The following is an 18,415-nucleotide window of genomic DNA, read 5'->3' as shown; positions in this document are numbered from 1 at the left end:
CATTCATGAGGAAAAAGAATGAACCTAAATGATTTTAGCAAATGGCTGCAATATAACAAAGAGTGAAAAATTTAAGGGGGTCTGAATACTTTCCGTACCCACTATATATATATATATATATATATATATGTATATGTATATGTGTGTATGTATTGTGGGATTGATTAGCTCGGTGGCAGGTGTGGATGACCCCTTGGGGGGGTTAGTTACACAGGGAGATAGCCGAGAAGTGGTTGCAAACAACAGTTTGGTTTATTCATGCAATTTTCTTCACACAAGTGCAAGCGTCAAAAACATCCAAAATAAAATAAAACACAAAATAAATCCTTGCCACTGTGGGCGGCTACCTTCTCACATACAGGAACCTACCTACGGAGTCTGTCTCCAACCTACTGTTAGGCAGACTTGGCTGATCATACAGCAGACTATCAATAGTCCATTTATTATCTCTTCACATAGAGAATGTCCCTTTTCTCTTCACACAGCACATGTTCATTGAACTTTCCTTTCACATAGAAAATATCCATTGGTTTTTCTCTTCACACTCTTCACATAGAAATAGTTCATTTTCTCACCTTGAGAAGTCTTCACACTTTTTACCCTCCTCAGCGCACATCGCTCCAGGAGGTCTTCCCCTCCTATGCTCACACAGCTTCAGGGGGCACCCATCTGACTGTCCTGCTCTACCCACACGGCGTCAGGAGGCAACAAGCCTTCTCCCATGCTCACACAGCGTCGGGAGGCACACATCTGACTGTCCTCCTCTCCCCAGCTCACACAGCGTCAGGAGGCAGCAATCAATAGACTTCCTTTGGACAAATTATAGAGGCCTTAACTTCCTCATTCTGAACAGCTGAAGGCCTTTCAACTTCCTTAAGCCGTCCTGGCTACCTTTCCTGCTGCCTTTGCGGCCGACACCCTATAATAATTGGTGAATTGTCTAAACCAAGCAGAAGTGTATCTCCTGTCTGTGACAACATCCACAGATTTACCTTACTTCCTGTCACAGTATGTGTATATATATTTATTGTGATATTTGGGGTGATAGCTCCAAGGGATCACGTGCACAAGCCGGGTAAACTTAAACAAGAAGTGGTTTATTTTCTTCCAAAACAGAAATAAGGCTTACAGCAGCAAACAGTTCAGAAAACAGGCATAACTTAAAAGTCTGCTTAACTTCAGCATAAATGGAAATTATAAAACAAAACTGGCTTTTGGCAGGGGTTTTTACCCCAGGTATGTAGTCCCAAGCAGCAGCTTGTCTCCAGCCACCATGCAGCACACAAACACACTTGTTTTAGCAGCTCAGTCTGCCAGGTGTATGTCCAGCTCCTACTCTCCACACCCACTGACACTACTTCCTGTCTTTAAGAGCTGGTCTCTCTGGGAGACGGCTTAACCCTTGACTTCCTGTGTGATACCATACTTCCCTTAAACGGACCATAGCCCAAATATTGGTGCAATGTAACACCCATCCAGGACCCAACCTTTATGACCTCCACATATCCCCCCCCCCCCCCTGCCTCAACGCGGAGGTGTTGGAGGCACCCTCAGACACCATACAATCACTCGGGAGAGCGCATCGGCATTCTGATGCTGTCTCCCGGGTCGATGCTCTACCATAAAATTGAATTCCTGGAGGGACAGGAACCACCTCGTCACCCTGGCATCGGTCTGCTTGTTTTGTCGCATCCGGGTCAACGGGGCATGGTTGGACACCAGGCGAAACTTCCTACCCAGCAGGAAGTAGCGCAGAGTCTAGTGCCCACTTGATGGCAAAACACTCCCGCTCCACCTCAGCGTAATTTCTTTCTGCCGCCGTCAGTTTCCTACTGAGAAAAACTACGGGGTGCTCTTCCCCATTGACCACTTGCGTCAAGACTGCACCCGGTCCAGCATTCGAAGCATCCGTCTGTACTACAAATTCCTTGGAAAAATCCGGCGCTACTAGCACTGGATGCTCACACAATGTGGTTTTAAGCTTCTGAAAAGCTTCCTCAGCCTCTGCATTCCACGTTATCATCACGGACTTCCTCCCTTTTGTCAAGTCCGTCAATGGGGCCGCAATAGTAGCAAAGTTGGGGACGAACCTTCGATAGTAACCGACTACGCCCAGAAAGGCCCTGACCTGTTTTTTTGTTAGGGGGCGGGGCCAGTTCTGGATGGCTTCTACCTTGTTCATCTGAGGCTTTACTAGTCCCCTACCCACAATGTACCCTAGGTACTTCGCTTCCTCCATCCCAACAGCCGACTTCTCTGGATTTACGGTAAACCCTGCTCTTTTCAAAGAGTCTAGGACTGCCTGGACCCGAGATAGATGGGACTCCCAATCAGTACTGAAAATCACAATGTCATCCAGATATACCGAAGCGTATCGTCCATGGGGCCGTAATTTTTTGTCCATAGACCTTTGAAACGTGGCTGGGTCGAAGTATAAACCAAACGGCATTCTTTATATTGCCAGTGGCCTTCTGGAGTGGAAAAAGCTGTTTTTTTCCTGGCTTCCTTGGTGAGGGGAATCTGCCAATACCCTTTTGTAAGGTCCAGTGTGGTAATGTACTGGACAGGACCCAACCTCTCAAACAATTTGTCTACCTGGGGCATCGGATATGCGTCAAATTTTGAGACTTCATTAAGTTTTCTTAAATCATTGCAAAATCGCAGAGTGCCGTTGGGTTTTGGTACCAGAACGATAGGACTTGACCATTCACTCTGCGATTCCTCAATGATGTCAAGTTCTAGCATTCTTTTTACCTCTTCAGACACCGCTTTCCTATATGCTTCTGGGATGCAATAGGGCTTTAAGCTGATTTTTATATTGGGCTCTGTAACAATGTCATGCTCAACTATGTTGGTTAGACCTGGCAATCCTGAAAACTTTTCTTTATTTCTCTGCAGAAATTCTGTCACTTGTTGGCTTTGAGACTTAGTCAGGGTGGCAGCAACATGCACTAGCTCAACTCCTCCAGGGTCCTCTACGGTGACTCCTACCACAGCGGATACCGGATCTTGGTCTCTCCAGGGTTTTAGCAAATTCACGTGGTAGATTTGGTAGGGTTTCCTCTTCCCAGGTTAATGTACCCTGTAATTCACATCACCAACTTTTTCCACCACCTCAACTGGACCCTGCCACCTGGCCAAGAATTTGCTTTCTACTGTGGGTATTAACACAGCTACCCGGTCTCCTACCTGGAACTGTCTTATCCTGGCGGACCAGTTATACACCCTCCTCTGGGCATCCTGTGCCTTTTGGAAGTGTTCCTTTACTAACGGCATTACTTTTGCCACCCTCTCTCTCTCTCTCATTTGGGAAATATGCTCCACCACAGTTTTGTGTGGTGAAGACTCACTTTCCCATGTTTCCTTCACCATATCCAGCAATCTGTCTTCGCCCATACATTAGTTCAAATGGCGAAAAACCTGTGGAGGTCTGCGGAACCTCCCGGATGGCAAATAACAAGGCCGGGAGCAACATGTCCCAATCTTTGCCATCCCTCTGGACCACTCTTTTTAGCATGGACTTTAAGGTCTTATTAAACCTCTCAACAAGGCCATATGTCTGCGGGTGATAGACGGACGTTCGCAACTGTTTGATCTGAAAGAGTTTGCAGAGGTTCGCTATCACCTTTGACATAAACGGGGTGCCCTGATCCTTCAGGATCTCTTTGGGCAGCCCAGTGCGTGAAAACATATGAAACAACTCTCGGGCAATAGCCTTAGAGGTTGTTTTTCCATAATGGGACTGCCTCCGGATACCTGGTTGCATAGTCTAATACTACTAATATATATTGGTGTTCCCTCGAAGATTTTACTAAAGGCCCCACCAGGTCCATAGCAATCCGCTCAAATGGCACCTCAATTATAGGCAAGGGAACTAAGGGGTTCCTATAGTGTGACACTGGGGCTGTTAACTGACAAGTGGGGCAGGAAGCACAGTACCTCTTTACCTCCGCCTTCGCACCTGGCCAGTAAAACCGGTCAGTTATTCTGGCCTCTGTTTTCTCTGCCCCTAGGTGTCCGCCTAATGCGCCGATACGACTGGGGAACCAGCAACTGTTCAATAATTTCCCCTCAGCTTTCAGTCACTCAATAGAGCAAATCCCCAATTAACGCAAAATGCGGAAACTTTTGTTCTGCCCCCGGTATTTGTGGGACTCCATTCACCACTGAAATTTGTTCTCGGGAATTGACTAAAGAGGGATCCTGTAACTGGGCGGAGCTAAATGCCCCCTTGGATATGTCCAGGTCTGGGTGCACTGGTCTGGGGGAAACATCCCCTTCAGCCTCCCCAAGTGGAATCTGCAGTGGGGAGAATTCCTCCTCATCCTCCCCCAACATGACCTGTAACAGAGAGTCTCTCCCCCCCCCCCCCCTCAGGGGTCAACTTGGGTTTGAGACCTGAAACATAAACGTCATCAAGAACATGAACATTTTTTTGTATACCACTACCACCCCCAGGTGTTTCAACGCTAACAGGGTGGGTTGTGGGCGGTTCTGGACCAGACCCCTGAGATTTTAGCGCTTCAGGCCCCACTGTCTCTAGTTCTCTTGGCCGTCCAGGGAGTCTACTCTGCACCTGGAATAGTGGACAATCCCGCCCCACTAGGATTTCGTGGATTAAGCTGTTTACCACCCCTACTTCCTGTGTCACTGAGGTGCAGCCATAAGAAACAGTCACAGGAACCAAGGGGTACTCCCTGGTATCCCCATGTATACATACTACCCGAAAAGTTTACTCACAGGGCCGAGTCTCCCGATCACTCTAGCGTGGACCAGTGTCACCATTCTCCCGGAGTCCAGTAATGCCTTGGCAGGAAGGTGGTTCACCCAAATCTTGCATTCAAACTGTCCTGCTGCTAGATCGAGATGGGTGGTACAAGCTAGTTGGGCATATGAGACTCTCCTGCCCACCCCACATTCCATGGGCTCCTCCTGAAGTGGGCACTGTGCCCGGGCATGGCCCCACGATCAACAACGCCAATACTGTATGTCTCCCATTCGGTTGCCAGGGGTCAATCTCCGTGGATCTGGCGAAACTGAGGCAGGGATGCAGGTTCCCGGGTCTGGTAGGGCTCCCCTCCTGGATGCTGCAGCTGGCCGTCCTTCCCTTGATGTGGGTTCCCGTTGCTTGGCAGGTCCAAGCAGATCCTCCACCATGGTATACCTTTCAACCAACTCCACCAACCTGTCAACTGTTGCAGGGTCTCCATAGCTTACCCAGCGTTGAAGGTCATCCGGCAGGGACCGCAGGTCCCTGTCCATCACCACCCGTTCCAGCATTTGTGGGCCAGACAACGTTTCTGGCTGCAGTCATTTTTTGACCAGCTGCACCAGTTCATGCATCTGAGACCTCGGTGGGCGGTCAGGTTGGTACCTCCAGCGGTGCACCCTTTGGGCCCTAAGCCTTTTGCGGGTCACCGGTAAGGAACGGGGTGATGATGCCAGCCCATTGGTCACAGGACCACCCCTCTCGCTCCGCTATCCTTTTCAAAAGTAAACAGAAAGGCTTCTACATCATCATTTGGAGTCAGTTTCTGTAAAACATGGCTGGCTCTCACGGCTATTTGGTTGCCAGGGCCAACAGCTACTTGCTCTCATCCTTGAGCAAGATGCTGTACTGCCTCCTTTAAGGCTGCCACCTGTGTTTGTGTAACCTCCTGCTGGGCTGTAAGATGGGTGACCAGCAAGCGGGTAGTCTCCTGCTGAGCTGCTATAGCCTCCTCATGACAACGGTTTGCTTCTGTGGAGGCTTGCTGCTGGGACACAGTGGCTTGCATTAGTGCCTTGATAACATCCTCCATGTCTTTTCCTGCTGTATGCAAAGACTTCACCCAAGACATGCAAATGGGTACACTGTCTCTTTAAAGTCATTTTTCAAATCGTCTTTTTTTCAGTTTAAATGCACCGCCCGCATCCGAAACACCAGTTGTGATATTTGGGGTGATAGCTCCAAGGGATCACGTGCACAAGGCGGGTAAACTTAAACAAGAAGTGTTTTATTTTCTTCCAAAACAGAAATAAGGCTTCCAGCAGCAAACAGTTCAGAAAACAGGCATAACTTAAAAGTCTGCTTAACTTCAGCATAAATGGAAATTATAAAACAATACTGGCTTTTGGCAGGGGTTTTTACCCCAGGTATGTAGTCCCAAGCAGCAACCTGTCTCCAGCCACCATGCAGCACACAAACACACTTGTTTTAGCAGCTCAGTCTCCCAGGTGTATGTCCAGCTCCTACTCTCCACACCCACTGACACTACTTCCTGTCTTTAAGAGCTGGTCTCTCTGGGAGACGGCTTAACCCATGCCTTCCCGTGATCCCATACTTCCCTTAAAGGGACCATAGCCCAAATATTGGTGCAATGTAACACCCATCCAGGACCCAACCTCTATGACCTCCACAATATATTATATATATATATATATATATATATATATATATATATATATATACACACACACACAGTATCTCACATTTTGTAAATATTTTATTATACCTTTTCATGTGACAACACTGAAGAAATGACACTTTGCTACAATGTAAAGTAGTGAGTGTACAGCTTGTATAACAGTGTGAATTTGCAGTCCCCTCAAATACCTCAACACGCAGCCATTAATGTCTAAACCGCTGGCAACAAAAGCGAGTACACCCCTAAGTGAAAATGTCCAAATTGGGCCCAATTAGCCATTCCCCCCCCAGTTGTCATATGACTCAAGGTCACAGGTGTGTTAAATTTGGCGTTATCGCTCTCACTCTCATACTGGTCGCTGGAAGTTCAACATGGTACCTCATGGCAAAGAACTCAGTTTGCTGAAGACAAGCAGACTAGGGGCATGGATTACTGAAACCATGTCCTGTGGTCTGATGAGCCCGGGAAAAACGTATTTGGTTCAGATGGTGTCAAGCGTGTGTGACGGCAACCAGGTGAGGAGTACAAAGACAAGTGTGTCTTGCCTAAAGTCAAGCATGGTGGTGGGAGTGTCATGGTCTGGGGCTTCATCAGTGCTTCCGGCACTGGGGAGCTACAGTTCATTGAGGGAACCATGAATGCTAACATGTACTGTGACATACTGAAGCAGAGCATGATCCCCTCCCTTCGGAGACTGGGCCGCAGGGCAGTATTCAAACATTATAACGACCCAAAACACCTCCAAGAAGACCACTGCCTTGCTAAAGAAGCTGAGGGTGAAGGTGATGGACTGGCCAAGCATGTCTCCAGACCTAAATCCTGTTGAGCATCTGTGGGGCATCCTCAAATGGAAGGTGGAGGAGCGCAAGGTCTCTAACATCCACCAGCTCTGTGATGTCGTCATGGAGGAGTGGAAGAGGACTCCAGTGGCAACCTATGAAGCTCTGGTGAGCTCCATGCCGAAGAGGGTTAAGGCAGTGCTGGAAAATAATGGTGGTCACACAAAATATTGACACTTTGGGCCCAATTTGGACATTTTTAATTTAGGGGTGTACTCACTTTTGTTGCCAGCGATTTAGACATTAGTGGCTGTGTTTTGAGTTATTTTGAGGGGACAGCAAATTTACACTGTTATACAAACTTTTTCACTCACTACATTACATTGTAGCAAAGTGTCATTTATTCAGTGTTGTCACATGAAAAGATATAACAAAATATTTACAAAAACGTGAGGGGTTTACTAACCTTTGTGAGATACTGTGTGTACATATATATATATATATATGTGTGTGTGTGTATATATACTGTATGTATGTATGTGTGTGTGTATGTATGTATATATATATATATATATATATATATATATATATATATATATATATTCTTTGTGTGTGTTTTTTTTTTTTTCTTTTAAAGAAGTCAAACCTCAGCGCTCAGTCTCACATCTGATAGTGTGGCAATATTACAGGTGGTGCCACTCTCCTTGAGTGGGGAGACTTCAAAGCGCCTATTGCATTACCTTCAACACTAAAGTCAATTTATTAAAATGCCAAAAACATACTCGCAAACAAAAGAAATATAAGCCCATCAAATCACAACTCCACTATGGTGGATAACCAGTATATGTAGTTGGAAAGCTGACGTGTTTTTTCGGAGACAAGCTCCCTTCCTCAGAGCTGGTCCAACTTGCTACATTGACATAATTCTTTTACTAATATGAAAAAGACATCCCCCCCCCCCAAAAAAAAAAGCTACACAGGGTAGGGCTACAAAAGCCACTACATAAGCTTGTGGGACATCCCTGGTTCTTGGCACTTGAATAGTCGCAGCTAGCTTTATTGAACAGCATAAGTATACCAAAATACATGATCATCAACCATTCCATTTCCAGATGGCATCAAATATCAAATAGCAACTTACTGTATAGGGAGAGGCTGGTTAGCATCCTACCTGCACCTTACCTGAGACCTTGGAATGCACGCCATTCAATACAAGCTTATGCTCAGTCAGCTTTGGAATGCCCCCTATGTGATCCTACTAGACCTGACCCTCCACACACCCCTGCAAGGCATGCCTGTCCCTTGGTGCAACTCTCACTCAGCGCCGCCCACCAACCCCCGGTATCTGGCGCGTACGACGTGAGGGGAGGGAGCTGAGAGCAAAGCCTCAGACACGCCACTCTTCTCCTGCCTGCTGTCCACAAGCTTCAGGAGTGTGTCTATGGGAATGTTTGATTATTCCTCTAGAAACGCATTTGTGAGGTCAGGCATGGATGTTTGAGAGAAGGCCTGGCTCTCAGTCTCCACTTTAATTTATCCTGAAGGGAGTAGAGGTGCAGGCAAGACAAGTTCCTCCACCCCAAACTCCCTCATTCATGTCTTTATGGACCTTGCTTTGTGCACTGGTCCAAATAATTTGACAGAGGGGGGATTATGGTGTGGGGGTGGTTTTCCAGGGGTTGGGCTTGGCCCCTTAGTTTCAGTGATGGGAACGCTTAAGGCATCGGCATACCAAGACATTTCGAACAATTTCAAGGTCCAAACTTTTTTGGAGTGGGGCCCTTGTTCCAACATGACTGCACCAAAATTTATTTAGGTTTTAAATTTGAACTAAACCCATCGTTTTAACTGGTTTACAAAACTGTTACATCCAAGGCATGATGTGAATAACTGTCAGTTGCTTGTGCTCTTGTAAGAACTGTCAAGCCATCAAATGGTTGGTGCATTCACTGATCATACGTGCATTACCATGGCAACTGCAAATCATAGTAGGGCTATGATGGCAGCTTCCTTGGCTGCAAAGGATAAAAGTATTTAGTTACATTAGTTCTATAGGCAGTATATTAGTGGATGTGCAATTATGTATTTCTCTGTTGTCCTGAAAAGAAATTATGAAATGCCTGACTAAAAGTGAGACCTGATGTAAGTTGTGAATATTTTCTTCTCCAATCTGTGATAGCTCATGAAAGATTTGGAAAAACTGTATACATTTTTTTTTTTTTTTCTCAGACAAATTACTTTCTAAAAGTGAATGTGGTTTTCTTTCTGGAAACTACATCCATTCCATAATTAAATGGTAAAACAAACAAAATTTTGAAGGACCCCCTTGAATGGAATTTTGTCCAGTCATCGAATGTAAAAAGAATTTTCGTAGAAATAGTCAAACAAATGTTTATCTGAAAATCTACTGTATAGCCAGCTTAAAGTGGTAGTAAACTGCAGCCTATTTTTTTTTTTTTTTGTAACCTGCAAGGTAAAGGCATAATGTGCTAGTATGCATCGCATACCTGCACATTATGAAATGCTTACCTTTAGAACCAAGCCCACCAGCGGTGAGTTGTCACTGCTGACAGTGCTTCCATCTTCACCCGGTCTGCATGCGTTTGGGAGACAGACTGCAGCACAGAGCTCTGAAAGGACAGTATGGTAAGCCGACCCCTCAGAGCGCATGTGCCGGTGACAGCACCAGCTGCATGCAGTGTGAATCTGCTAAATCGTGCAGGTTTAGGAGATATTCACTGTACCTACAGGTAAGCCTTATTATAAGTTTAAAAACCGGGTTTACTTACAGAAGTGTTGCATATTTTTTTAATATACAGTGACAAGAAAAAGTATGTGAACCCCTTGGGAACCACTGCAGTAATTTGCCATAAACTATGATCTAATCCTCTTCTAATGCAACCTGGCGGCGTCTGATGGACCAAAACATAATGTCTCAGAGCGGTTCTATTGGATTTAGGTCAGGCGAGCATGAGGGCCATTCAATGGTATCAATTCCTTCATCCTCCAGGGACTGGCTGCATACTCTCACCACATGAGGCTGGGCATTGTCCTGCACCAGGAGGAACCCAGGACCCACTGCACCAGCATAAGGTCTGACAATGGGTCAAAGGATGTTTTCCCAATACCTAATGGCAGTTAGGGTGCCATTGTCTAGGCTGTAGAGGTCTGTGCATCCATCCATGGATATGCCTCCCCAGAATATCAATGACCCACCACCAAACCGGTCATGCTGAACAATGTTACAGGCAGCATAACATTCTCCACAGCTTCTTCAGACCCTTTCACGTCTTTCACATGTGCTCAGGGTGAACCTGCTTTCATCTGTGAAAAGCACAGGGCACAAGTAGCAGACCTGTCAATTCTGGTGTTCAGTGGCAAATGCCAATCCAGCTCCATGGTGACAGGCAGTGAGCACAGGGACCACTAGAGGACATTGGGCCCTCAGGCCACCCTCATGAAGTCTGTTTCTGATTGTGTGGTCAGAGACATTCACACTAGTGGCCTGCTGGAAGTCATTTTGTAGGGCTCTGGCAGTGCTCATCCTGTTCCTCCTTGCACAAAGGAGCAGATGCTGTTCCTGCTGATGAGTTAAGGACCTTCTATTGCCATGTCCAGCTCTCCTAGAGTAACTGCCTGTCTCCTAAAATCTCCTCCATGCTCTTGAGAGTGCTCGGAGACACCGCAAACCATCTGGCAATTGATATGCCATCGTGGAGGAATTGGGACTGCCTGTTCAACTCCTATGGGGTCCAGGTATCGCCTCATGCTACCAGTAGTGACACGGACCCTAGCCAACTGTAAAATTAATGAAAAACAGTCAGAAAAGATGAGTAGGGAACAAAATGTCAGTGGCCTCCACCATTCCTGTTTTGGAGGTCATCTCATTGTTGCCTATCTAATGCACCTGTTAATTTTTATAAACACCAAAGCAGCTGAAACTGATTAACAACCCTCTCTGCTACTTAACTGACAAGATCAATATTCCAGGAGTTTAACTGACTTGATGCAATACTCTGATTAAAAAGTATTCCTTTATTTATTTATATATATAATTATTTTCTTTTTTTTTTTCTTTTTCTTTAATACAACTTTTATTTTAATGCAAGGTCTCTGTTGCTTTAATTTTGTTCAGCTTGCTATGCTGGTATGCTTAAAATATATTTTGTTTATTTTTCAGCTTGGTAAATCTGTTGTGGCAAAGACTAAAATTCCCGCAGGCTCCGTGATCACTCTCAACATGTTGACGGTAAAGGTAGCCGAGCCGCATGGCTTCCCCCCAGAGGAGATTTTTGACCTAGAAGGCAAGACTGTTAAGAGAGATATAGAGGAAGATGAATCTGTCACAGAAGAGGCAATTGAGAACTACAACACAAGAACTAAATGTTAACTAAAAAGCTTGACACTTACGAGAATTTTATTCTCCTGTCACCTCTTACCTTACCAATACATGTTATATGTAGAAGTCATTTGCACAGGTTGTTGGATCCTTTCTCTAATGAACATTTTCAGTGGCATGCCAGATGGTGTTGCTGTAACTAGATCTGTTAAGTCTCAATGGCAAGCAGTGCTGTTCGTTGTAAGGCTGTGAAAAAAGTGCATGGCAATCACAATGTTTTGTAAGCAAGCTTGTCTTTGGAAACGAGCAAATCACAAATTTGTGGATTATTCTTAGTTTATTTACAAGCAAATATATTTCTAAAAAAAAAAAAAAAATGGTTGAGCTGCTATAAATTTGTGCTTCCTAAACTTTTTATAACACCTCATTGTTGCAAGACCAAAATGGCTTGGACCGATTACAACTCCATATAAGATGACTGCATAAATTGAGTGTTTTCTGCAGCATGAGTTAAAACACTTAAAATCTAGAATCACTCCTCAGCATCAAACCTTATCTAATTTTATAGGACTTTACAGCTTTTATTTATAGCATGTTAACTGACATCTCATTTGTTTGTGTATTTGTTTTTTGTTTTTTTTCGCATGTTTGCATCCCATCAATCTGCCAACACAACTGGCATAATTTATTTTGCCTTTTAATAATGAAATGCACGCTTTGACCCAGGAACATGTCACTGTTTATAAATTTTTCTCTGTACGCTCCAAATTTTTCTGATGTTTAAATATACTTATTTATCATAAATTCTCATTTCCAATTTGCTACTTGAATCTTGCACTTTGTAAGAATACATTTTCAGAATAAATGATTCTTTGTCAAGATTCGTTGTGTGCGTTTTGAATATTTGTCTATTAAAAGAAATTACCATCACTGTGGTGTAATGATCTTATGTTCATGCTCAGTAAAGCCACTTATTTAAGGGTAACTTCTTTAAAAAACTAAATTAATGTGTAGGATGTCAGTGTGGATTCTGACTTGTAGGACCCCATACTAGTTATTGAGATGTCATGGTTAGGGCTAAATTTCCATTACTAGAACCTTTTAAGTGGCCAAAGCAAAACTCGTTGGTTATAATCACTACTTTAAAAGGCACATTTTCTTGGTTTTACTGGTCCTAACATAATGACTGGGTAAATAAACTTGTATGAGATAAATGATAATGGAAACACTTCTTTTGAGCTACAACTCAAATATTTTAGTCCCCTCATACACTTTGAGATATGTAACCTAAAAATGCACACATTTTTGTTGATGTGCTTCTATTTTTTCTGACTTTTTATTAAACATCACACACTCTGCAGTTTAGTGGTCTATCTATCCCACAGCTGCCATGTAATATCCACAATAAATATAATTACTTAAACACAGTGTTCCTATATCTTAACCCATGTTCTAATATAAATATCTATCTAAAAAACAATGGGGTTGATTTACTAAAACTGGCTTCCATGCAGAGCTGCAGCAGATTTTGCACTCCCCGGTCCTCTTATAACTTCAACTTGTTTAATTAAGCTTTGACAAAAAAAAACCTGGAAGCTTATTGGTTTTTATGCATGGCTGTACCAGATTTTGCACCCCTCCGGTTTTAGTAAATAAACCCCGATATGTCTTGTGCAAAATCCCTATGTGAGAGATTCTTCTTTTTGCAAGTGTTAGGGGATATTACAGTATAATTTTTTATTTGTATTTATAAGTACAGGTTCCGTTTTAATGTAAAGTATAACTGCATTTTACCCAAAAACTTGTTCCTGCAACCTCTGGGAAAAGTGGCAATATAATGGGTTCCTTTATATTAAAATGTTTATGCTCAGTAAAGCCACTTATTGGAGAACTGGGCTGACTTCTCAGTCGGCTACCGGCTCTTTAGTAAGGATGGGCTGCACCTTAATGGGGACGGTACAGCTCTTTTGGGGAGAAAGATGGCCACCAAGTTGGAGGAGCTTTTAAACTAGGAGACGGGGGGGGAGGGCTCAGAAGTAGAGTCAGTCAGGAGGGAGCAGAGGACTGAAGGCAGCTGTAGGGTCAGCAGCGACATTAGGTCCACAATGTCAATTGGCAGGTCTGTGCGGGAAAATCTCAGACCAAACAGGAATAAACATAACCGCCAATTGCGCTTAACTTCCGTAAAACTAAGAGGGGTATATGCTAATGCCAGGAGCCTAGCTAATAAAATGGATGAGTTGGAAATATTGGTACATGAGGAGGACATAGACCTTGTGGGAATAACAGAGACTTGGTTCGACCCCTCACATGACTGGCTGGCCAATATCCAAGGGTATTCGGTGTACCGGAAGGACAGGGTAGGAAAAAGAGGGGGAGGGGTATGTCTCTATGTCAAGAACAATATAAAGGTGATAGAAAGGAGTGACATTACGGATGGGATGAGCATGGATTTAGAATCTGTGTGGGTTGAACTCCATAGGGAAGGAGAAAAGGGGAAAGTAATTGTAGGGGTTTGCTATAGGCCACCTAACCAAGGGGAGGAGGTAGAGCTGGAATTCTTAGCACTAATGAGTAAAGTGGCAAAATTGGGATCAGTCGTCATATTGGGGGACTTCAATTATCCCGACATTGACTGGGACGAGGGGACTGCACACTCACAGAAGGCCCGCCTATTCACGGAAACCTTACTGGAGAATTACATGTCACAGTTGGTGGATTCTCCGACTAGAGAAAATGCAGTCCTGGATCTATTGATCACTAATGACCCAGACCTAATCTCGCAGGTAGGAGTCCAGGACAATCTGGGCTCTAGCGATCACAGGATGATCACATTTAGTATAAATAACAATATAATAAGGCAAGTGGGGAACATAAGAACCCTAAACTTCAGAAGGGCAAACTTTCCAAAATTGTACTCATTGATGGAAAGGGTAAACTGGGACCAAACCCTGGGATCCCTGACCACAGAGGAAAAATGGGAATGCTTTAGGAACATATTAGGCAAAGGCATCTTGCAGTGCATTCCTATGGGAAATAAATTTAGAAGAGACAAAGCCAAACCTGGCTGGCTAAACCGTAGCGTCAAAAAACTTATTAGGGGAAAAAAATTGGCCTTCAAGAAGTATAAATCAGAGGGCACAGTATCGGCTTTCGAGCAATACAAGGAGGCAAATAAGAAAAGTAAACAAGAAATCAAGATGGCTAAAATCAACTTTGAGAGACAAATAGCGGAGGATAGTAAAAAAAACCCAAAGAAATTCTTTAAATATATCAACAGCAAAAAAACTAGGGCAGAGCATATTGCACACATAATTAACAATGATGGGAGGATGGTTACAGAGGACACTGAAAAAGCAACCGTGCTGAATGCTTTTTTCTCGTCAGTCTTTACACAGGAAACGGAGGGGTACACTGACCATGACTGTTTGGTTAGTAGTAATACACAGGACTTGCCACTATGGCTAACAGAGGGTGAAATCAGGGAAAGGCTGGATAAACTCAACACAAACAAATCACCAGGCCCGGATGGCGTACATCCGAGAGTACTCAAGGAACTCAGTAAGGTTATATCCAGACCACTGTTCCTGATCTTTGCTGACAGTATTAGGACAGGAGATGTACCAGGGGATTGGAAGAAAGCTAACGTGATTCCGATATTCAAAAAGGGCCAGAGGCATATCCCGGGAAATTATAGGCCTGTCAGTTTGACATCAATAGTATGTAAACTTCTGGAGGGGATGATAAGGGACTATATCGTAGAGTTTGCTAAAGACAACAACATCATCAGCAGTAATCAGCACGGGTTTACAAATGGGCGTTCTTGTCAAACCAATCTATTAACATTTTACGAGGAGGTGAGCTGTGAGCTAGATAGGGGGAGACCAGTGGATGTGGTGTACTTGGATTTCGCTAAGGCGTTTGATACAGTTCCCCACAAGCGCTTAATTTATAAAATAAGATCTGCAGGTATCGACAGCAGGGTTTGCTCTTGGATACAGAATTGGCTTAAAGGGCGTGTCCAAAGAGTGGTAATAAACAGCGCATACTCAGACTGGTCTGAGGTAGTAAGCGGGGTGCCCCAGGGCTCAGTCCTGGGACCAACCTTGTTCAATTTATTCATAAACAACATTGAGGTCGGGATCAGTAGTTCGATATCAGTTTTTGCAGATGACACAAAATTGGCCAGAGCAATAACTGCACAGCATGAAGCAGATATCCTACAGAATGACCTGGACAAAATTACAGAGTGGGCAACGACATGGCAAATGAGGTTTAACGTGGAGAAGTGTAAGGTTTTGCACTTGGGGACTAAAAACATAAAAGCACAATACACGTTAGGAGGGGAACCCTTGGGGGAATCAAAAATGGAGAAGGATCTGGGAGTCTTGGTTGATGATAGATTAGGCAACAGCATGCAATGTCAAGCGGCAGCTGCCAAAGCCAGCAGAATATTGGCATGCATAAAGAAAGGGATGTATTCCAGAGATAAGACTATAATCCTTCCACTTTATAAAACTCTGGTCCGACCGCATCTGGAGTATTCTGTCCAGTTCTGGTCGCCAGTCCTCAGGAGGGATGTGTTGGAGCTGGAGAGAGTCCAGAGAAGGGCAACTAAACTAATTAGGGGATTGGAGGACCTTGACTATGAAGAGCGTCTACAATCGCTCGATTTATTCTCCCTGGAGAAGAGACGTCTGAGGGGGGGACATGATAGCAATTTATAAATATCTTAATGGGGATCCCAGCTTAGAAAAAAAAGCTGTTCATTCGAAGGGATTGCATGAGGACTCGAGGGCATACAATGCGATTAGAGGAGAAGCGTTTTAACCTCAGGCAACGTGGGGGGTTCTTTACTGTTAGGGCTACAAGATTGTGGAATTCTCTACCACAAGAGGTGGTTTCTGCGGGTAGTATGGTGGCTTTCAAAAGACTCTTAGACTTACATCTCAAGGATCAGAACATTCAGGGGTATGTGAGATGATTACAGCCACACACACCTACACAGGTTGAACTGGATGGACTATTGTCTTTATTCAACCTCACCTACTATGTAACTATGTAACTATGTAAAAACAGGCTCCTTTAATTGTGGTCAGGATTAGCTTTTATACAGCAAAGATGGACACAAACAGCAATAGGCCATGCAGCAAGAACCATCATTTATTTTTAGTAAAGTGAACTTTGTATTTTTGCATAGGCTGCAGGGACAATTACAATACACGTTTAGTATAAGTGTAACTGTATCCCTTTTATATTAGAACAGTAAATGTGTATTTAAAAATGTATGTCAAGCCAAAAATGTTTTAGCTTTAGATCAACGCACAAGGTTAGGGAGCCGAATCCGGCTCTCCAGGCCATTTCATGTGGTCCTCACACCTCTCCTGAAGCAGTGGCATTCCCCTGGTCTCCACCCTTACTTTGTCTCAGCAGTTGTTAGCATAGACACCTCTGCCAGATCCTGCGTTACTCTGTGAAGCTGCGGAGAAGCTTGTCTGCACCCTCACCTGTCTCAGCAGTTGTCAGCAGAGAAGAGGACAGAACTCCTACAGATCCTGTGCATCTTTGTAGCCGAAGCACTCCTGCAGCTGATGTCAGCTCTCCTCTTGTCCTCCTTCAGACCATGCGCTTTCTGCTTCCCAGCTTCACCTCCAGCTTCTTCCCAGCAGCAGCACAAGGTAAGGTGCACTGTGATGTAAGGGAAGGTGAGGGCACTCTTGAAATCTGATGTAAGGGGGTGGGGTGCTCTGGACAATTGCTTATAATTATGGGAATAATACATTTCTCTGCTAGATAAAAAGAAGGGTCGTACTCCGTGGGTATCATCCACAAGAAACTTTATTGAAGACAGAACATCATGGCAAAAACCTGTTATATCTGAGATATCTCCCAATAAAACATTTTGTGGATGATACCAGTGGTGTGTGGCCCTCCTTTCTCTTACGTCCTCTGACAGTCGCCGCCCAATGGTATTAGCCTTCACTAATGGGTAATGGCGCACTCTGCAGGAGCAGGCTTGGCAGATAATTGATTATCAGGTTAATACAAAAAAAAACTGTTATACCTCAGCACGCCACTAGGGGGCCATCCCTCAGCCATTATCCAGAACCCAATCTGATATTACCCCAGTTTTAAGCTGCCTAGCATCAGGAGTAGAGCTAGGTCTTCCCTGTTGAGACCTAGAGTCTCGGTTTTTCTTTGTTTTTTTCTGAATTTAGGCGTTTTTCTTTACACAATAGAATTTAATTTTTTCTCTCACTATCACTAGTTAGTCAGGGATACCTTTCCTGGAGGACTACAAGTGACTGCAGAGCTGGGCCTCGGACTGGGTATTATAGATCCTTATGGAGTCCCAGGCTGCCAACAAGCATCGCAGGGTACTGGTACGCCCAAGCCTCACAACGACAGTGCCCCTTCATATGGGGACGAGCCTGTGGAGCTGCGTTTTCGCTGAGGATGTCTCAACCCGGATCGCCCGTGTGTTGCCAGCGTCCCTCCATGGCTGACGGCACCCCCACTTAGGGTGGGAGGTCTCCCGTATCTGAGCTGTGCCCACTTCCTGGATAGTGAGTACTGTTACCCCCTTGTCCCTGGGGACGTTTGGGGGGTTGTGGGCCCACTCTTAGGGGATAGCAGGGCTGGTGGTCTCTGTAGGATCCCCTCATTCTGGCTGGGTTACGGGTTCTCCCTCCCTCCCTGCTCCCGCTGGGGGCGCTGTATGGGATGCTATAGGGGTCTCCCTGGGGTCCCTGATGTTAGCCAGAATGTGTTTGTGCACTTATTTTGCCGCCGTTTGGGGCAGCCGCCATGTTTTATGGTGTACAGAATCTATGCTCTGTGTGAGGACAGCAGCCATTTTGGGATTCTGAACAGGCTCCCGGTTGGGCGCC

At 44.7% G+C, this 18,415-nt stretch overlaps 1 protein-coding gene across 1 annotated transcript in view; it reads left to right on the top strand.

Moving 5' to 3' along the window:
* Positions 1-12,406, top strand: part of LOC309544947 (N-acetylneuraminate-9-phosphate synthase-like) — a 76,680-nt gene extending 64,274 nt beyond the window's left edge. The window contains exon 6 of the mRNA XM_082243951.1: positions 11,367-12,406. Within this exon, the coding sequence (XP_082100077.1) occupies positions 11,367-11,576 (210 nt within the window). The 3' untranslated portion in view covers positions 11,577-12,406. The remainder of the gene's footprint in view (positions 1-11,366) is intronic.
* Positions 12,407-18,415: the final 6,009 nt, after the last annotated feature.

This window comes from Pelophylax lessonae (genome assembly GCF_965119305.1).
Source record: "Pelophylax lessonae genome assembly, chromosome: 1".
Taxonomy (NCBI): Eukaryota; Metazoa; Chordata; class Amphibia; order Anura; family Ranidae; genus Pelophylax; species Pelophylax lessonae.
The sequence above is the reverse complement of the archived record's forward strand: the minus strand, read 5'-3'. Positions and strand labels throughout refer to the sequence as shown.